Raw genomic sequence first — 20,110 nt, forward strand, 5'->3', positions numbered from 1 at the left:
TTTAGTTAACATTTTAGGGTTATAATGAATTACACACATGGCATAAATAGATTATGAACATTAAAATATTTAAATGACTTAATGGATATCAATGAAATAATTTAGTCCTTTGTCCTTTTTAGATGTTCCACATTGTTTTTTTTCTTTAGCATCTTATGGTGCCTTAGGGTTTTTATTATGCTAGTACAAGTTTTGATTGTACCAGTTGGTAAACTCTTCTAGTGGCCAAGCTCAGTGAATAAATATAGTTGAAGTAACTTTTTATTTATGACCTTTGAAGATTTTTGATATGCTCATTTAATATTTACTGAGGACCTACTATGTGGCAGACATCTACTCAACACTGAGATACAACAATTGAGTTCAACATTTTTGGTGGGGGGTATAGACAGTAAGTCAAATATTTATAGCCAAGAAGGAAGTGACTGTCATGTGACAGGAGAGAAAAAATTAGGTGGGGCGGGGGGAGGAGGACTTTCTGATAGAGTATCTAGCAAAGGTTTCTCTGAGTATGTGAAATTTAAGCTGAAGTGGAGGATAAGGAGTCAACCATCTGAACAGCAGGAAGCAGAGGATTCCAGGTATAGAGAACAGCCTTGAACAATAGGATTAACTTAGAATATACTGAAAACACATTGTTGTGACCCCCGTAAATGGAGTGCGGAAGGGAAGTAACATGGGGTTACAGAGCATGACAGGAACCAGAATTTGAGAGTTTTGTTTGTGAGCCATGAAGAGAGGTCTTGTACATTTATGTGTTATATGTTGTAAGGGTAATGAATAGCCATTGGAAGAGCTTAAGTGAGTGATGATAAAATCTGGTATATTTTTTAAAGACTGCACAGACTGTTGTGTAGAACACAGTTCATCCTTTCAGTACACATTGATAATAAGACCAAACATTATTAATTGAAAAATATTTAGCTCTTAAATAAGTAATATTATTGGCAATATAAACAAAAATGACAGAAGAAGAGATTTCTAAAACTTTGTAAACATTAAAGCTAAAAGAATATATAAAAGCAAATAGAGTTATATGATAGTTTTCATGTAGGAGGCAGATTTTAAGAGGTAATACATTAGACCTTTTTTCCACAAATAGTTTTTTAGTTCTTGTTCTTTAAATGAGTCTTGCTTTGCCTCTGACATTTACTCTTTCCTCACAACCGTCACCAACGTCATGTGCTTCTCTTTCTTGACTTGAGACACTGTGGAATCATCTTCATTAGGGCTTGCTTTCTCTACCACTTCAGACCACATTCTACACTCAACCATCTGTCATTCCTCCATCTTTGAAACTAGTGTCATCCAGTTCAATGTTTTTTTCCCCATCTTTGTCCCTTGTCTGCCAGTCTGAAATACTTTTTCTTTGTTTTTTTAAGAAAAAATTTTTTTTCTCCACCCATTGCTTGATACCATATTAACTCTGTTGAACCCAGGCATCATCGTTTCTCAGCATGCCTCACTCCATGACACTCCGTCAGCTTCTCAGTCCATTATCAGGGCACACCCTACACTTACTGATTCTAACTCAAACTCTCAAAATTCCTTCTCTAATTAAATTCCCAATTCTCTCCCATTCCCTCTTTCCAGTAAAACTTGTTCTTTGACCTCATCTTGATTACCATGGACACTATTCCATATTCTCCAGACCTCTTTTTTAAGGTCTGATTTCAATTATTCACTTCCGTGGACCTTTGTCAGCGATTTGAGCAATGCCCCTCCATTAGAATCTTTCCCTGTGTTGCTAATTCCCAGTCATGGTTAATCTTCACTGTGTATTTCCTCATTTCTCTATTCATGTGTAACATTGTTTCGTGTCCCATAGCACAGGAGGATTAAGGGTATGTTTTGGAGTTCTTGTTGTTTGCTTGGACATGCGCTGTCTTACACTGCCCACTTGCGTATATTTTAATCACAGTATAATAAGAACCCCAATTCAGAAGATATATGATTATAATGTCCACAGTGGAATTTAAAAACTACTACCCTGAAGCCTCAGCTTCTTCCTGGATGCATTCACGTTCAGTAGAGAATGCCGCCTCCTGTTTGACGGAAACAGTCTTTGTGTTGGTTGTGTTTTCACGATCACGTAGCTGTTCTGATTCTACTTCTGCTAACTCTACCCGTGCTCTGGAAGGAATTTTTCTTTTTTGTTGTCCTTTGAGACATTTTCACCAGTTGCTCCATTTGTCCCACTTCAGCCTCCCATCTCTGCCTGTAGTGTCGTCGTCTGACTTTCTCACTGACCCCACTCTACAACCTGTTGCTCAGCACCTGCCTGTAGCTTCTTAAAAACTTGCCTCTTGTGTTTTCTGGGATTCCATGCTCTTGATTCTCTTCCCTCTCTGGTATCCCTCTTCTGTCGCCTTCAATCCCTTGTCTTTTCCATCCCCTTTAATTGATTCTATTTTTGGGTCATGTCTTACAGTTTTAATTTTGGATCTTTTACGTCTCTTCTAGCCACATTCTCACTCACAGCTTCCAGTGTCCTCCATAGGGTAGCTTCTTAATCTGTAGCAGACCTGACTAAGCTTTGATGAACTTTAAACTCTATAAAATCTGAACAAAATTTTAAAATTTTAAAACAAAATTTTAAAATCTGAATGAATTTCCTATGATAATTTTTACAGGTCTTTCTTTCTTTCTTTCTTTCTTTTTTAATTTTAAGGAAGCCTATTGAACAGGGCGCCCTGCTGCACTTGAAGTCAGGTCACCTATAGCCTATTGAGTTAAAAGGCATTCCCTTGGAAACAAAAGTTTTTTAAAAGTCAAAGAATAATGAGTGCCGCCGTGCACTGATACCTAGCTCTATACCATCAGGACATTAAGGAATCCACAAGAAAGGAATCGAGGCCTGTCTTGTCATTTGCAATTCAAACATGTTGATGTATTAAGAGAGGAAGGCAAACAGAAGCTAGATCGGTGCAGGCCCTGGTGTTATAAAGGGAGGAAGGTTTCTGGCTTCCATGTAACTCTTCTCTGCTCACCTTCCTTAAGTTTCGCACCCCCAGCCCAATCTCTCCACCCTCTAGAGTGTCTCTGGATTTAGTCAGGCAAGTGCTGGTGGTAGACGTCAGTTATGTGGACGCTAACTTGTTCGGTGATTGTGATTTGTATCTAGAAGACCTCACAGCCCTTCTGCTATAGATTTTCCACACACACACACCCCCATCCTCTGTCCCTTCAAATAAGAGAGAGAGGGGCTCCGTAAGGGAAAGTCTGCCTACCATTCAGCAAGTAGGGGAAGCAGAAATTTGCAGGCTGATAGCAAAAACATTCCTTAAAGCTGCTCTCCCCTCACTCCAGCAATGGTAGGGGACGGTCTGTACAGGCATCGGTCAGTGGGAATAAAGGGATGGAAACATCACTTGGGCACCGGGTCAAAAGGACCAAGAACACTGGGATGAAAAATAGCATAATTCAGGGGTGTCTGAGACTTGTCACATGGAATACAGGGACTCAATTTAGGCACAAGCTGCTCAGTTCATTTATTCAGGCTCTATAAAGCTGGGGAGGCCCAAGAGATAATTTGGTTAGGATTTTCATTTACATAAGACTTATTTAAAAGGAGATATATCAGGTTTTTCAAACTTTCTAGTATACATTTTTAAGTACTTTCCTTGCTACATTTTAAGTGTTTTTTCTTCTAACAGATTGACATACACCTTTGCAAGGACATTTCTATTAAATTAACTTCAAGGCCTCTTTTTCCTCTTAAAGATTTCCTTTTCAGTTTCATTAGTCATGAGTAATTTTTTGGCAAAATTTAGAGATGACAAAACAAAACTTTTAAAATGATTGAGAAAGTACCAAGAACTTATTAGCAAATACTTGCCTAAACACTGTTATTAACTTTGCTCTTACCAAGTATACAGTAAGTTTAAAAACCCACAGAAACTTCGGTAGAGCCCAGAGAGATGCCTTCTGAAGATAAGCTTGTAAATATTCTAAGAAAAGGTTTTTTGTTTTGTTCTGTTTTGTTTTACTAAATCCAGATTTTTTTTCCCCTTATGTGTTTTCTTTTCTTGCTCATGAAATCAGACAGTCTTGAATCTGTCTGGGAATGATTTAATCTAAAGATGCAGTTTTTATTTTTGTCTGGACTTGCTGGCAAAGAGAAAAAAAAGCTACGATACTGCTGAATTCCCAGTTAAGTATATTTATAAATGTATTTGGTTCAGAATTTAGTTTTCTCTCAAATGGGCCAGTAATACTTATCTCTCAGTGACTAAGGAAAGTCTTTGCTATTACTGAGAATTCAGTTAAAAATAAAAGTTAAAGGGCGCCTGGGTGGCTCAGTGGGTTAAGCCTCTGCCTTTGGCTCAGGTCATGGTCTCAGGGTGCTGGGATCGAGCCCTACATCGGGCTCTCTGCTCAGCAGGGAGCCTGCTTCCTCCTCTCTCTCTGCCTGCCTCTCTGCCTACTTGTGCTCTCTGTCAGATAAATAAAATATTAAAAAAAATAAAAGTTAATTTGTAATACTTATTATTTAATTGTAAATTGAATTAAAACTTTTTTTTAAGATTTTATTTATTTGACACAGAGCGAGCTTGAGCAGGGGGTGCAGAGGGAGAAGCACAGGCAGACTCCCCACTGGGCAGGGAGCCCAATGCAGGGCTTGATCTCAGGATCCCCGGGATCATGACCTGATCCAAAGGCAGACACTTAACCTACTGAGCCATCTGGGTACCCCGGAAATTCATGATTTCTATGGAACACCCTCTTCTTTGGTGTTTTGTGTCTAGTTAGGGTTTCCTAAAGCTCTCGTACACATCTTTTTCTCATCTCATTCATTAGCTTCACTTTTTAAATATTTTTCCCATCATAGAGATATTGATTATTGGGAGATTAAATTTATACATGTCAAGTTTGTGATTTTCTTCATTTTTAGTCACTAATACCAGAATTATCCTTTCTCTTTTTCCTTAAAAAAAGTTTTCAGGAATTCCTTCAAAGTCAAAGACATTTAAAATTTTATACTTCCCGGCATTTCTTTGAATTATCTGAAGTCCATTGTGACTCATAGTTCCTGAGAATGGCATCCGCGTTCATGATTTGGAGAGAACCTGTTAATTCTCTTGCCGCTTCGACTTTTAATGTGTGTGCATTTCGTGTCTGTACTAATAATCAACATCAACATTTTATTTACATTAATATTTGTTATTATTGAATAGGTTATATTAGTCACATCAGTTTTTACAGCATCACCTGGCAATTTGGGGAATGGGTGGCTTTTCTGTATGAAGTTGCTAGGTATAAAGCTTATTCCTTTAAAATAATGATCTTTTGGGGTGCCTGGGTGGCTCAGTGGGTTAAGCCTCTGCTTTCAGCTCGGGTCATGGTCTCAGGGTCCTGGGATCGAGTCCCATATGGGGCTCTCTGCTCAGCAGAGAGCCTGCTTCCCCCTCTCTCTCTGCCTGCCTCTCTGCCTGCCTCTCTGCCTACTGGTGATCTCTCTCTGTGTGTCAAATAAATAAATAAAATCTTTAAAAAAATAAAAAAAAATAAAATAATGATCTTTTGATTTTACTTAGTTCTAGAAGAACTCTTTCTGGAGTGTTTCATACTTTTCTGCATCTCTGAATCCTGCATATAGAGTCCCTGCCACTCCCCCTTGTTGAGGTTCTCCCATCACTTTGTACAAGCAGCGTTTATTAGATTGTGTGTTCGTGTTCTGTGTTCCAGTCTGCATGCTGCATCTGATAGCAGCAAGCTTGTTTTTTTTATTTGTATCTACAACAAAATCTAGTAACAAGTTGACAGCATGGTTTTATGAATGAAAGAAAGCCAGAACATGAACAAGTTACATTATTTATGTTAATCATCTACATGTAGAATAAAACTATGATGCTCTTAAAGAGGTTTGTGTTTATATGAGGTTTTTCCTTCAATAGGTAGTGTTACACTGTTTGTGCTTTAATGCTGGTCGTTGCTGTTCTTTTTTTTTTTTTTAACCCCTGCAATTAGTATCCATTTATAGCTAATATATTCTCTCATTTTAACAAAGTTTGATATATATGAGCACTTGAAGGTTGCAAAAAATTTCTCTTAGTAGATATTTTATGTAAACTTTGTGACAGTGATTTGCCACTTATAATCTTTTCTTTCTTTTCTTTCGCTCTGTTGTGCAATCATAGTAGTCAGTGCAAGTTGATTATGGTCAAATTAGTTAGAATTACTACTAATGGGGAAGAGTGAAGCCACGCTCTCTAATACATGTGCTAGCACACACATTTCCTTTTCTGTTGTTTGTATGAAGTGGGAGGAAATTTGATGCCACCTTGTTTATCTCACTCCCTTTCTAAACCATTAAAGGGGACTGGCATCTGGGTGGCTTAATCAATTTGGGTCCGACTCGTGATTCGGCTCAGGTGGTGATCTCTGGGTCTTAGGATCAAGTCCTGCATCAGGTTCCGTGTTCAGCTGAGAGTTGGCTTGAGAGTCTCTCTCTCTCCTTCTGCCCTTCCTCCCTCTCACACATACCCTTCTGCTCTCTCTCTCAAATAAATTAATAATTTTTTTTTTTTTTTAAAGAAAAGCACATTAGGGGCACCTGGGTGGCTCAGTGGGTTCAAGTGTCTGCCTTCAGCTCAGGTTGTGATCCCAGGGTCCTGGGATCGAGCCCTGCATCGGGTTCTCTGCTCAGCAGGGAGCCTGCTTCCTCCTCTCTCTGCCTGCCTCTCTGCCTACTTGTGATCTCTGTCTGTCAAATGAATAAAGAAATCTTTAAGAAAAGCCCATTAAATAAGATATGATTCTGTATTTTTTTTCAGATCTTAAAATGCAGTTCTTAGCTGTTTCACATTAAAACTTGAAAAACATGATACTCAAAATTTTGTTAGAAAATTAAATAAATAAAAAAAATAAAGAGGACATAGAAATAAGAGGAGTATTTTGCTATAGTGTCAGGTGAAAACACATATATACCACATTGTACCCTGCTGCTGTTTTCACTTTCTGACACACATATGTTTGTACAAGAAATGGAAGGGAGTGAGCAAAAGCTAAAATTCTTTAAGGAAGTGAGTTTGTGGATATTTTTGTTTAAAATTTTATTTATAACTTTCTTAATTTTTTTAATAAGGGGAAGATTAGAACTACATCTATGTTTGGATATTAAGAATGTTATCGAGCAAAAGTTGTGTATTACAATTTGTGATTATACCCCCATATTCTGTATTACCTTTTATGCCTTCGGTATCTGTTGTTTCTGGCTAGAAGAACTTACATTGTCTTCAAAGTTTCAGCTTTAATGTTACCCACTCCTCGCACGGGGATTCCTTCTTTAGATTTCTCATACTACACTTTGCACACACGTGTATTTTAGTACTTACTAGCTAGTGGTGTATGTGTTAGACTTTACAACTACCTGGGACATTGAAGGAAATGCAGATTCTGGAGCTGGAATGATCTAGATTCAAGTCCTTGTTCTGTCACTTATTAATTTTATGACCATAAGGAGGTATTTAGCTTCTCTGAATCTGAGTGGTCATTCTAAACTGGAGCCAGTACTACTGACTGTAAAAACATGGGCAGGATGATAGCACCATCTGGATGTAAAGAGGCTACACCCTCTGGTGGGTGTTCAGTGATTTCTTCTCGAGTCAAAAAGACTTGGATCATGCCCTCCTTTCAAGTTACACACCTACTTTTCCTGGAACATTTTGACTGTCTGAATCAGGAAGACTTGGTCAAGTTGATGACTATAAATGTTATTAAAGTCGTTTTGTTATGTGGCTAAGGTTTTAATTGGCTCATAGTAGTGACTTATCCAGATATTTTCTACAATATTTAGCATACTGATTTTTTATTATTGTTTATTTTCCATACGCTTAGAACATTGAGAGAGTTGTTTTCAGAGACATCATCAATATCCCTTTGATTACATTATTTATTATTCTGTTTTTACATTAGACCAGTATTTCTCAACCTTTTCTTCATTATCACCCCAAGGAGCCTTTTTAGGTTTGTTTGTTTGTTTTTTTTTTTTCCTAATTACTACCCTCCCTTATGAAATTTTAATTCCACAGATAAGAGTATATCTGTTTATATGTTGTATGTATATCTGTGCTCTATCTTTAGTAAGGGTGAGACTCTCTCTCTGTTCTCTCCAAAGAACCCAATTTTTATCTCCTTCAAGTGCTATGATCCCAGTCAGGGTGTACATTAGACCTTTTAGACATGATTTGATTGTATAGATAATGGTTCAGAGCTTGGGATATATTTAGATAACTCAGAGTGAATTCTGGCTGTTCTATTAATTAGCTGTGTGAACTTTTGTCAGTTTCTTAAGCTTTCTAAAACCTGCTTTGTCTCATCTGTAAAATGGGAATACTGATGTTAGTTGTCTTCAACTGATTGGGTGACAGTTAAATGGTAGTTAATGCAATATGTTTAGTAAATATTAATTGTTAAATATATATTCTCATTTTATTATGACCACAGTATCCATTCTATTTCATTTGAACCTGAGTCCCTCATTTCTCATTTTTAATACTGAGTTCCTTGGGAAGGAAAAATGTAAACGTTAGAGGTAACATCAGGTAAAATACAGTTCTTCATAGCTCTTATAAATCTAATCAGGAAGAAAATTTCTTAGTGTGTGTATAACTATATGTGAACTATTACAGTGTATTTACATGGTTCTTGAACCATAGATTATTATTTTATTAAATAATTCTGGATTCTCTTTTTAGATATTTGATTTAATGGATGCCAAAGCACGTGCTGATTGTATCAAAGAAATAGATCTCCTTAAGGTAAATAAATGAACTATTGATTATTTTGAACTAGATGAGCATGTTGATAAAAGTGATTTATGAAAATATTACACTTAACAAGCAAAAGGATTTTTTTAAAGATTTTATTTTATTTATTTGACAGACAGAGATCACAAGTAGGCAGAGATGCAGGCAGAGAGAGAGGGGGAAGCAGGCTTCTGCTTCTGCTGAGCAGAGAGACGATGCGGGGCTCGATCCCAGGACCCTGAGATCATGACCTGAGCTGAAGGCAGAGGCTTAACCCACTGAGCCATCCAGTCACCCCAGCAAAAGGATTTTTAGAACTAAACTTAACTTATGCCACACTGGTTTGAAACAACATTATACAAATATGTATCTCAGTATATGGAAGAATGTAGTTATAAATATTTAATTCATTATAAATATTTAATCAGATCATTTGGTAGGATTAGCTCCCCTCCCCTGCCTTTCAAACTAGGAAATAGATAAAATGGGCAAAAATATTGAAGAAATTTTTTCTTGACTGTCCCAAGCAGATATATTCTAAAGCTTAAGTAACATAAATGAGTATTAGTATTAACTCAAGATGTAATATATTGAGAATGTGGACTGATCCAAATGGGTGCATGCTTTTTGTAATATGTCTCTTTGTTTTTTCCAGATTTAGAAGGGATGATATAAAGAGTATGTTAGAATTAGCTTTTCAGTTTCTCATCCACTCAGAGAATATAACTGAAATTTCAGTTATCTCTGCACTGGTTTTATTCTAGTAAAATTTCCTTTGAGGAATGCTGTACCTTATGTTATATTTTTAACTGTAAGATAAGACTTGGATGTTTTTTATGCTGTACATTTTTGTTTGTACCTAAAATGAATCCAGTTTATCAAGAAGGATAAGAGTAAGTTCAAAGTGAACCATGCTTTCCAGCTGTTCTGTTAGTTGTAATTATTTCCTGGGCCATGAAGTAACTGCTCTAAAAAGATATATAAATTGTTATTAGAGAAATAATGTATTAGCATAGAAGATGTGGCGGAAAAACCTGTAAGTAGAAAGAAAAGAAGAAAATCATGTATATACCCTCTGGGAGAATTCTTGAATAATTTTTTTTGATAAACTATTTGTTTTATGTTAACTTGTTTAAAGATTGAACAGAAAGCAAATTGTACAAAAGGATTGTCAGTACGTAGAGACTGATGCATATATTTCTATAAGGTGCAATTTTTCTTAAGATCATTTAATGTATCAACCCTATAGGTAAACTCAGTATGTTTATACTATTTGATGTAAAAGCTGTGTTTAGATAGAATACACCAGATGTCCTTTTGTTTTGTTTTAAACCACTGGCTGCAGTTATATAGGATCAGGTCAACTTCAGAATAGGAGTAAAAGGAATACTTTATTTACCATTGAATGCCCTTAATGACAGTTCCCATTTCAAAGGGTATAATTTTTAGGAACTGGTGCTATAATTCTGCAATTCATTTATATTTATATACTTATTGAACATAGCAATACATACTCTAAAAAATTTTATGTGTAATTTACTCTTTTTCTAATAAAGAGTATTAAAATTAAATTATCTAGTATCTAGTGTCTAGTATTACTTTCAATAATTATAATACCTGTTTCAAAATTCACTGAAGAAAAATATACTGTCATGTTAAGATTTCTGTAACTTAAAAATGAAATGCAGCAACTAAGTTTATTCTTTAGTTAAGAAACTGTAAGTGATTCCTGGGAATTTACAATAAGAAAACTTTCTGGTGTTTGTTTTTGTGTGTGTGTGTGTGTGTCTGTGTGTGTGTGTGTGTGTGTGTTTTTCCATCAGCAACTCAACCATCCAAATGTAATTAAATATTATGCATCATTCATTGAAGATAATGAACTTAACATAGTTTTGGAGTTAGCTGATGCTGGTGATCTGTCCAGAATGATAAAGGTAAGGTTTTGTTTTGCTTTTTTAAAACTAAGTATTTTTTTTTCTGATAGAATTGCTCTTTAATAAACATATAGGTATATCAGATATTTTAAAGACCTCGGTGAAATACTTTAAGATATGGTAGATATGTAATGAATGATAGTAGTGTTAACTATGATTATGAAACTGGTTTACCTGGTAAAACTCACTCTGCTCAGTTGAGATGTGTGGACACTCAGAAACCAACTTGGAAATAGATCAACGGAGTTGTCTTCTGTAAGCTGAAGTTCAAATTTTGCAGCTTGATTTTCTGAGCAGACCATGCTTGATCCTTTATCTCTCGACATTGGACAGAGGGGACAGAAAGAGATTCTAGAGAATCCTTATCTTTTCCTGGGAGGGATTCATCAAAGAATAAAGTGGGCTTTGCATTCAGACCTTGCACATCAAACCCCAATTCAACCACTTTAAAGTTTATTTAACTTTCTTCTCCAAGAGCATGTTAATTGGGCTTAAGTTCAGCTACAAGTTATAGAAACCTCCAAATTACAGTGCTCTAAAAATTGCTTGTCCTTAGGCAGGTTACTTCTGTGTATGACAGTTTCTCAAAAACAAAATAATAATAGAACCTACCTCATAGGATTGTTGCAAATGACTAAATATTTGACATTTATTAAGACCTAAGAACTCAGGGTGCCTGGGTGGCTCAGTGGGTTAAAGCCTCTGCCTTTGGCTCAGGTCATGATTCCAGGGTCCTGGGATCGAGCCCCACATCTGGCTCTCTGCTTGGCAGGGAGCCTCTTTCCTCCTCCTCTCTCTCTCTCTCTCTCTCTGCCTGCCTCTCTGCCTACTTGTGATCTCTGTCAAATAAATAAATAAATCTTAAAAAAAAAAAAAGACCTAAGAACTGTCTCACACATAGTAAGGTCTATGCAAATGGAAGCTACTGCTGTGTTATAACTTATTAATTATATTTCCCTGTTACATAAAATTCTGGAGCTGATATGGCAGCTCTGAGCTATCAGATTCTCAGAAACCAAGCCTATTTGCAGCAGATCAAGTCAGCTCTCTGAGGCAGGAAGGCACACAGGGTACTTGCTGGCTGTATCTTGAGGCCCATTACTGGATACGGCCACATAACATTTTTAGCTTCATCCCTTTGGCCAGAATTTAGTCTTATGAATCTAAGTAGCTGCAAGAAAGGCTGGAATATACAGTCTTCATTCGGCTGGTCATGTGCCAGCTGAGCTTCTGTTACTCAGAAGACATGTTGAACAGGGTGGGAATCAGTGAAAACCAACCAAATGAGAAAAGCAAGGCTCTTTACTCTGAGCTTGCTATAGCGATGGAGTCAAGCATTGTCAGTAACATTTTGGCAGAGATTCAATCAGTGGCAGGCAGAGGAATAGGAAATCTTTGTAATGGGAAAAATAAGCCTTTAGGGATGACCCAGTTAGAGGTTGTTGGCACAAAGAAGCTGTACATGAGCTACTTAGAAGTGAGGCATCTCACCTGGCTGTCTCTGATTGGTCCTAAGTTGGAAGCAGGGACAAAAATTAAGGAAGCTGTCAGTTAATTCAAGTTCTGGCCATTTGAGGCTGATTGTCCCAGAGTTACTGCTCAGCTTCGTGCATTGTCACTAGAGATGGCCGTCTGGCTTCCTGCACACCGGACATCGTGGGCTGGCATCCTGGGATGTTTGTTATGGATAAAAGATTGGTTTTCCGGTCAGGTTGCGGTTCAAAGCTCTGTTTTTATATGATCTGGACATTGTCTGTATAGTCAGTCTCCCAACAGATACTGGAACGCAGCCACTAATCCCTGCTCCGTGGAGTTATTCTAAGGCATTCTTAAAAACAATGTTAGAGGCTTTATATGCATTACCATGTTTATTGTTCAAAAGGATTCTGGGGCTAAATTTGACATTTAGAGAAGATAACCATCATTACTAGTAAATAGAAGACCTGATGTTTGAAATTAGGGTTTATCTGATGCAAAATTACATGTGTTTTCCTTTAGAGGCCGTTAAAGATTTTTGTATCGCAGAACTCCTTTGAAAAATCAGATGAAAACCCTTGACCTTCTCCCCAGAGAGATGTTGATGCATACACACTTTGCCTTCCATTACTAAGCCTTCAAAGATTTTCTCATCAAGGTGCTCACTGGTTCTCTGGCAGTAGCTAGGAACCCTGCTATCCAGTGGGAGCGCCCTGTCAGCTGGGTCAACTCTCCTGCCATTTAACTTCTCTTCATCCATAAGATGGAGGCAGTTTTGAGATTGCTTGCTACATTATAAAAATACTACATGACTGGGAGTTAATATTTTTATTATCGCAGAATGCTATCAAGCTGACTCTGTTCAAAGTCCCCTGGTGAGAGTGACTCACTGCTAATCAGTTATCTGATCTTCTGTTTTAGGGACTTCCCAATACTAGCGCTGTCTTTCCACATTAATAAACACTAATTTAATTAATCAAGTACTTAATTTGCGGTTTTAATTTTAAAAAGAAATGCAAACACACACATGCCAAATTTATTAAATAATTATCAATCAAGATGAGGTATATAAAAGCAAATGTAAGTAGTCCTTATAAGAGAGACAACTAAGATGCAATTCTTGGCTTAAACTTTAAGTGCAAGAGTTCTTTAAATGCTTGTAATAGGAAGCAAAGAGAGCAAATCTTCATTGGGCAAATACCGGCTGAAGGCAGATAAAAAACAAACAGTTTCAGTTATCAAGTCTTGCTCCTGATTGAGAGATTGATGTTTGGGGGTTTTCATTCTCTTCTAGAGTTTTTTTGCTCTTTTCTAGTCTAATGCTCTTTCTTTGCAATGGTTCCTCCACACCTAGAGGTTGCTGTCCCTGCCCATTGCCAAGGCACGCCTGAGCCCATAGCATTCACCTTGAAAGAATACTCCTGTCCTTTCACCACTTGGGAAAACTAGGGCAAGATCAGAGTGCTTTATAGAAGCCCTGTGATTGCATCTTTAGCAGATTTGGATTTCTTAAACCCATGAGGGAGGAGAAATTTGTCAGTGTGTTGTTATACTTATTGTGGTGATGAACTCAGCTCACTTATTTAAATGGCTTTTGCCATCAGTTGACATTTTCAAGGAATTTTTTTAATTAAATGACCCAGTGGACATAGTAAGATCCGTTCAGAACAGCAGATTCTGTGTTTGGTAATGAATAGTTACATACAGTTGTAGATTGATAACTATACTCTTAAAGCACCCTTGGGGCTTTTGACTAAAATTTGAAGGTATCTGTCATGTAAAAGATTACTTAGGAAACTTTTTTTTTTAAACAAAAGATATCAACTTATTGCTAGTAAGTTATATATTTATAGAGCAATTTATTGTACTTTGATAGAACTGAAGTAGTTCAGAGAATTGATAATATCATTCTTCCTTCCTGTCTAGTAGACATTATTGTATAAACCTCTAGTGATCCTGGTCTTTATTGTAGGTACCCTTAGTCTACCTCATCAAGATGTAAGACATTCTGGGTTCGATGTCCCAGATCCTCTTGGAGCCCTCCTAAAGGTGGAAAGTTGTATTGCAAACTTACAGATCTTAGAATTGTCTCAGCATGCTGGCCATAACAGAAAGCTATTCCAGTGTCCATAAAAGAAAGTCTGACATCTGGTTACATTTATGTATGTCTTTTATGATAAATAAAGAAGGACAACGAGGAGATAGGGGTGTTGCTGTTCTAAGTAGGGTGATGAAAGAAGACCGTCCTGATTTCCGTCTTGCACTCCCACCTCCACCAGCCTTTTCCTACTTACTGTCCTGGTTCCGTTTTTTCTTGGCAGACACTCACTCCTGACCCTGTTCCCAGCACCACAAGAAATGGTTCTTGAGGGGCGCCTGGGTGGCTGAGTTGGTAACGCCTCTGCCTTTGGCTCAGATCATGATCCTGGAGTCCCAGGATCAAGCCCCACGTCTGGGTCCCTGTTCAGTGGGGTTCGTCTCCCTCTACCCCTCCCCCTGCTACTTCTCTCTCTCTCACTCTCTCTCTCAAATAAATGAATTAAGTCTTGGAAGAAAGAAAGAAAGAGAGAAAGGAAGAAAGAAAGAAAGAAAAAGAAAAGAAAAGAAAAGAAAAGAAAAACCTCTTCTTAAATCCTTCTCGAGTTTCTAGTTGGTGGTGAAGATGTTTGTCAAGATTTACTCAACCTGTGGGATCCAGAATGTAAGCTCTCAGAGGGAGGAATCTTTGTTTCTTTGGAGACCTCATGAATCCCTAGTGCTTAGGACAGTGCCCTGCACAGAGTAGATGCTCAGCAAATATCTCCTGTAGGAAGGTATAGATACCTTCAGTTTCTAGGGAAGTGCCTGGCTCATAGTAGTAACTCAGTAATCACATGGTCAGTGAGTATGTAAAAGGTGCTATTTTCCTCCCTCCCTCTCTCCCTCCCTCCCTCCCATCCTTCCTTAATTCCAAGTTGACTCTTTTTACCTCTGCTATGCTTCTCTGTTCTGGGGACCAGTAGATGAATATGGGTGGTTGTTTCTTGCTGTTTGACTCTCGTCTCACCCGGAGTTGCTAAGATATCGAGTGGTATGCTGGTGAGAGAGAAGACAGTGTTTCAAGCTGATACAGGAATGGTATTTTTCCCCGCAAGAAATTCAAAACATTTTCTAAACATTCTTATTTGTGCTATAAGCTGATCTTTATAAAAGAGACTACATTAAGGAAAAAAAAAATCATAGGAACTTCTTTTATGAAGGCACATGATGGTGACTTAATGCTTTATAAAAGACAGCAGTAGATACTTGAATTGTAAGAAAATGATTCATTTCTTTTTAGGGGGTAATATTGTAAATCATAGTGCATCACAACAATATATTTCACTGTCTCAAGTCTTCAGCTTAATTGGGGTAGAAGAGAAAATATAGCTTCTGGTCTGTATTCCAGAAACGAACCTCTGGATAGCATTGCATCAAAGATTTTTACAAGTAAATAATTAATTGGTTTAGAGCAAGCTGACAAATATAATTAAGCAATTTATAGTTGAAATATTCAGTATTTCTCTAATTAGTGACAAAGGAATACCTGAGGCTGTGGTCAGATGAAATACTTCCCAGATGAGTTTTAGGATAAAAGGAAATCTAGAATTTTTCATCATATATTTCTTTGTCATCAGTAATCAGAATTTTAAAGGAAAAATAGACTCTTAAAAAACAGATTTCAGTGTATCAAGTTGTGATTTATATACTATGTATTTACTTTATCATACCTTAAATTAGACCAATAGTTTCTCCATTTTGCCTTATTAACACTGTTTATTTCACTCTTTGTACAGCAAAGAAACAAATTTGGTGATAGAGATTTGGTATAGAGAAGACGAGACACAAATCTCAGAAGGGTATAAACAAAAGCTTTTTTTTTTTTAGGTGTCAATAGAAATATTGCTAAAATGTGTTTAAACTTTTCATAGCCCATTTTTCCAACGTATAGTTTATTCATTGAATTATTTATAATTTTTTATATTTATAATTACCTCTTAAAAAGTCAGTTTGAGACAAAAGAAAAAAGTGCACATAAAAACCTTCCTTTTGTTAAAATGTCAGTAAAATACAATATAACCCAATGTAATAAATCTCTTAGGGGAAACTTAGAAGTTTGTTATCTGTCAAAAGATTTTCATACCACAGCACACTGGCTAAGAAGTCAGTCAGCATTATACTTGCAGTTTTTTTTAGTGAAATATTTTTAGTGAATATGGATTTAGTGAATTATGGATTTAAGTGGGTATCTACTTTGTGTCAAGAGTTTGGCACAATTCCAAATAATAAGACTATCTCTTTTTTTCCCTGTTTTATTGAGATGTAATTAACATACATCACTGTGTAAGCATAAGGTGTATAGCATTATGGTTTGATTTATATATATTGTGAAATGATTGCCGCAATAAGTATAGTTAGCATCTGTCATCTCAAACAGATACAATAAAAAGTCTTGTGATGACAGATCTTAGGATTTACTTTTATAACAACTTTCCTGTATATTATTCAGTACAAGTATTTGGAGTCATCGGGTTGTACATTCCATCCAAGTACTTATTTATGTTGTAAGTGGAAGTTTGTACCTCTGACCACCTTCCACCCGTCCTTCCTCCACCCCCCCCCCACCGCCCCGGGCTCTGGAGACCACAAATCTGGTCTCTTTTTATGAGATTGTGTGTGTGTGTGTGTGTGTGTGTGTGTGTGTGTGTGTTAAATTCCACATATAAGTGAAATTATACAGCGTTTCCCTTTCTCTGTCTAACTTACTTCACTTATAATGTCCTCAAGGTTCATCCCTTGCAAATGACAAGTTTTCCTTGTTATTTTTTTTAATGGCTGAATAATGTTCTTCTGTGTGTGAGTGTACGTGAGATATACATACATATATATATATATATATATATATATATATGTATGTCACAACTTTTTTTCATTCATCTGTAGTGGTCATTTTTGTGGTTTCCATGTCTTGGGTATTATAATTAATGCTGCTGTGAACATAGGGATGCCAGATATCTTTTTGAGCTAGTATTTTCACTTCTTTTGGATATATTCCTGGAAGTAGAATTGTGGGATTATATGGTAGTTCCATTTTTAATTTTTTAGGAATCCTCCATACTGTTTTCCATAGTGGTTGTACCAGTTTACAATCCCACCAACACTGTACAAGAGTTCCATGGCAGCATTTGTTATCTTTTGTTTTTGTTTTTGTTTTTGGTGATGGCCATTCTGACAGGCATGAGGCAATATCTCATTGTGATTTTGATTTGCATTTCTCTAATGAGTAGTGTTGTTGAGCATTTTTTCATGTATCTGTTGTCCATTCATATATCTTCTTCAGAAAAATGTCTATTTAGGTCTTTGCCCATTTTTTTAATTGCATGATTATTATTATTATTATTGTTACTATTTGCTGTTGAGATGTATTAGTTCCTTATATATTTTGAGTATTAACCCATAATCAGATATATGGTTTGCAAATTTTCCCCATTCCGTAGGTTTCCTTTTTGCTTTGTTGATCATTTCTTCTGAAGTTTTTAAATTCAATATGATGACCCTTGTTTATTTTGTTTTTGCTGCTTATGCTTTAGGTATCCTTTCTGAATAACTGCTGTCAAGACCCAGGTCAAGGAGGTTTTTCCTTTTTCTTTTCTTTTCTTTCTTTTTCTTTCTTTCTTTTTTTTTTTTTTTTAGGAATTTCATGGTTTTAATGGTTTCATTCTACTTTCATTCTTTTACATGTGAATAATATCCACTTTTCTCAGCACCATTTATTGAGGAGACTATTTTTCTCCATTGGGTATTCTTAACTCCTTGTCCAATATTTAGTTGACTGTACATGCTTGGGTTTATTTCCAGTCTCTCAGATCTGTTTCATTGCTCTCTTTGTTTTTATGACAGTACCATGTTGTTTTGATTACTGTAGCTTTATAGTATAGTTTGAAATCAAGAAGTTTGATATATCAAGATGCCTGCCCCTTTGTTATTCTTTCTTAGGATTGCTTTGGCTTTCATTACTTGGGGATCTTGTGGTTCTGTGCAAGTTTTGGAATTGTTTTTTCTACTTTCATAAAAAATGCCATCAGAATCCTGATAGGGGTTGCCTTGAATCTGTAGATGGCCTTTGGTAGTATTGACATTTTAACAATTTAAAATTCTTCCAACTCTGAACACAGGATATTTTCCATTTATTTTAGTGCCTCCTTTGATTTCTTTCATCAATGTCTTACTGTTTTTAGACTAGAAAACTCCTTGGTTAAGTTTATTCCTAAATATTTTATGGTTATTGATGCTATGGGATCATTTTCTTTATTTCTTTTTCAGATAACATATTGTTAGTATACAGAAACACTACTGATTTTTGTACATTAATTTTGTTCTGTGTAACTTTACAAATTCATTGATTAGAATTAACATTTTTTTGGTTCAGTCTTTAGGATTTTCTGTATATATAAAATCATGTCATCTACAAATAGAGATAATTTTACTTCTTCCTTCTTCCTTTCTAATTCTGATACCTTTTATTTCTTTCTCTTGTCTGATTGCTTTGGCAAGGACTTCTACGATGTTGAATAGGAGTGGTGAGAGTGGGCATCTTTGTTTTGTTCCTGACCTAGGCTATCTTCTCTTAATATATTTAGATATGTGCTGTCTTCTTGAATATGCAGCTTGTATTTTCTGCATTGTTACCACTTGTATGGCATTCCCTTTAAATTTGGTAGAAGCCTTAAAACTCCTTTCCTTTATACACACATAAAGTTACTTTTAAGTGTTGATTTTACTGTGTTTAGAAATTCACTTGGAGGGACGCCTGGGTGGCTCAGTGGGTTAAGCCTCTGCCTTTGGCTTGGGTCATGATCTCGGGGTCCTGGGATCGAGCCCCGCTTTGGGCTCTCTGCTCAGAGGGGAGCCTGCTTCCCCTCTCTCTCTGCCAGCCTTTCTGCCTACTTGTGATGTCTCTGTCAAATAAATAAATAAATAAAAATCTTAAAAAAAAAAAGGGAATTCACTTGTATTTTTCTTTTATGGCTAATTATCACAAAGTTAGCAACTTAAAACAATACAAATTTATTATCTCACAGTTTCTGTAGATAAGTGAGTTCACATACTGGTTAGTGGGTTCTCTGCTCAAGGTCTTAGAAGACAGAAATCAAGGTGCCAGCTGGGGCTGTGATTTCATCTGAGGATTAGGGCTTTCTTCCTTGTTTGCTGGTTGGTTAGAAGAATTAATTTCCTTGCAATTACATGACTATCTTTGTGGTTATCAACTGGGGACCATCCTTGGGTCCTAGAGGTCTCCTACTGTTCCCTGCCACATGGCCCTCTCCATAGCCTGGCAGTTTGTTCCCTTGAGGCCAGCAGTCGAGTCTCTCTGGCTTTGAATTTCTAACTTTTATGAAGGGCTTACTGGGTTAGGCCAGGCCTACCAAGGTGAACTCAAAAGAAACTGATTTGGAGCCTTAGTTACATCAGCAAAACCTTTCCTGCCATGTAAGACAACACGATAGAAGAATGATAATTCATCATATTCACAACTTAAACTCAAGCAGAGGGAATTAAATACAAGAATTTCGGGATTTGGGGGGGTTGTCCTACAATTTTGCGTACCATAGGCTTTGATAAATTAGCTAAAATACAAACTGTGTTATAAAGATAATTATTAGCTCCAAATATTAGAACTTAACAAATCTTGTTCATCTTTTTGGTGTGGTTGTTTCTTATATTTGCAGACACATTTTTATTTGCACTTATCCAAATTTAGAGGTTGGACTAGAAATAAAATCACTTTGAGATGTCTTTTACACTTTTGACCTTTGAATCCTTAAAGCAATAAAATCTTCCCAGTAGTATCATCTATCTTGGATGACTCTGATTTATAGTTTATAAGGACACCTACACTTTCCATTTCAGTTCTGGGATAAAATGGATAGT

The 20,110-nt window shown here is 36.5% G+C and overlaps 1 protein-coding gene across 1 annotated transcript in view; it reads left to right on the top strand.

Annotated features, from left to right (window-relative positions):
- The window catches only part of NEK7 (NIMA related kinase 7), a 149,139-nt gene that overhangs the window by 81,256 nt on the left and 47,773 nt on the right, over positions 1–20,110 (top strand). Inside the window, exons 4-5 of the mRNA XM_032878204.1 lie at positions 8,700–8,762; positions 10,574–10,684. Coding sequence (XP_032734095.1) covers positions 8,700–8,762; positions 10,574–10,684 — 174 coding nt within the window. The remainder of the gene's footprint in view (positions 1–8,699; positions 8,763–10,573; positions 10,685–20,110) is intronic.

This window comes from Lontra canadensis, unplaced genomic scaffold, assembly GCF_010015895.1.
Source record: "Lontra canadensis isolate GAN:19392208 unplaced genomic scaffold, GSC_riverotter_1.0 scaffold63, whole genome shotgun sequence".
Lineage (NCBI taxonomy): Eukaryota > Metazoa > Chordata > Mammalia > Carnivora > Mustelidae > Lontra > Lontra canadensis.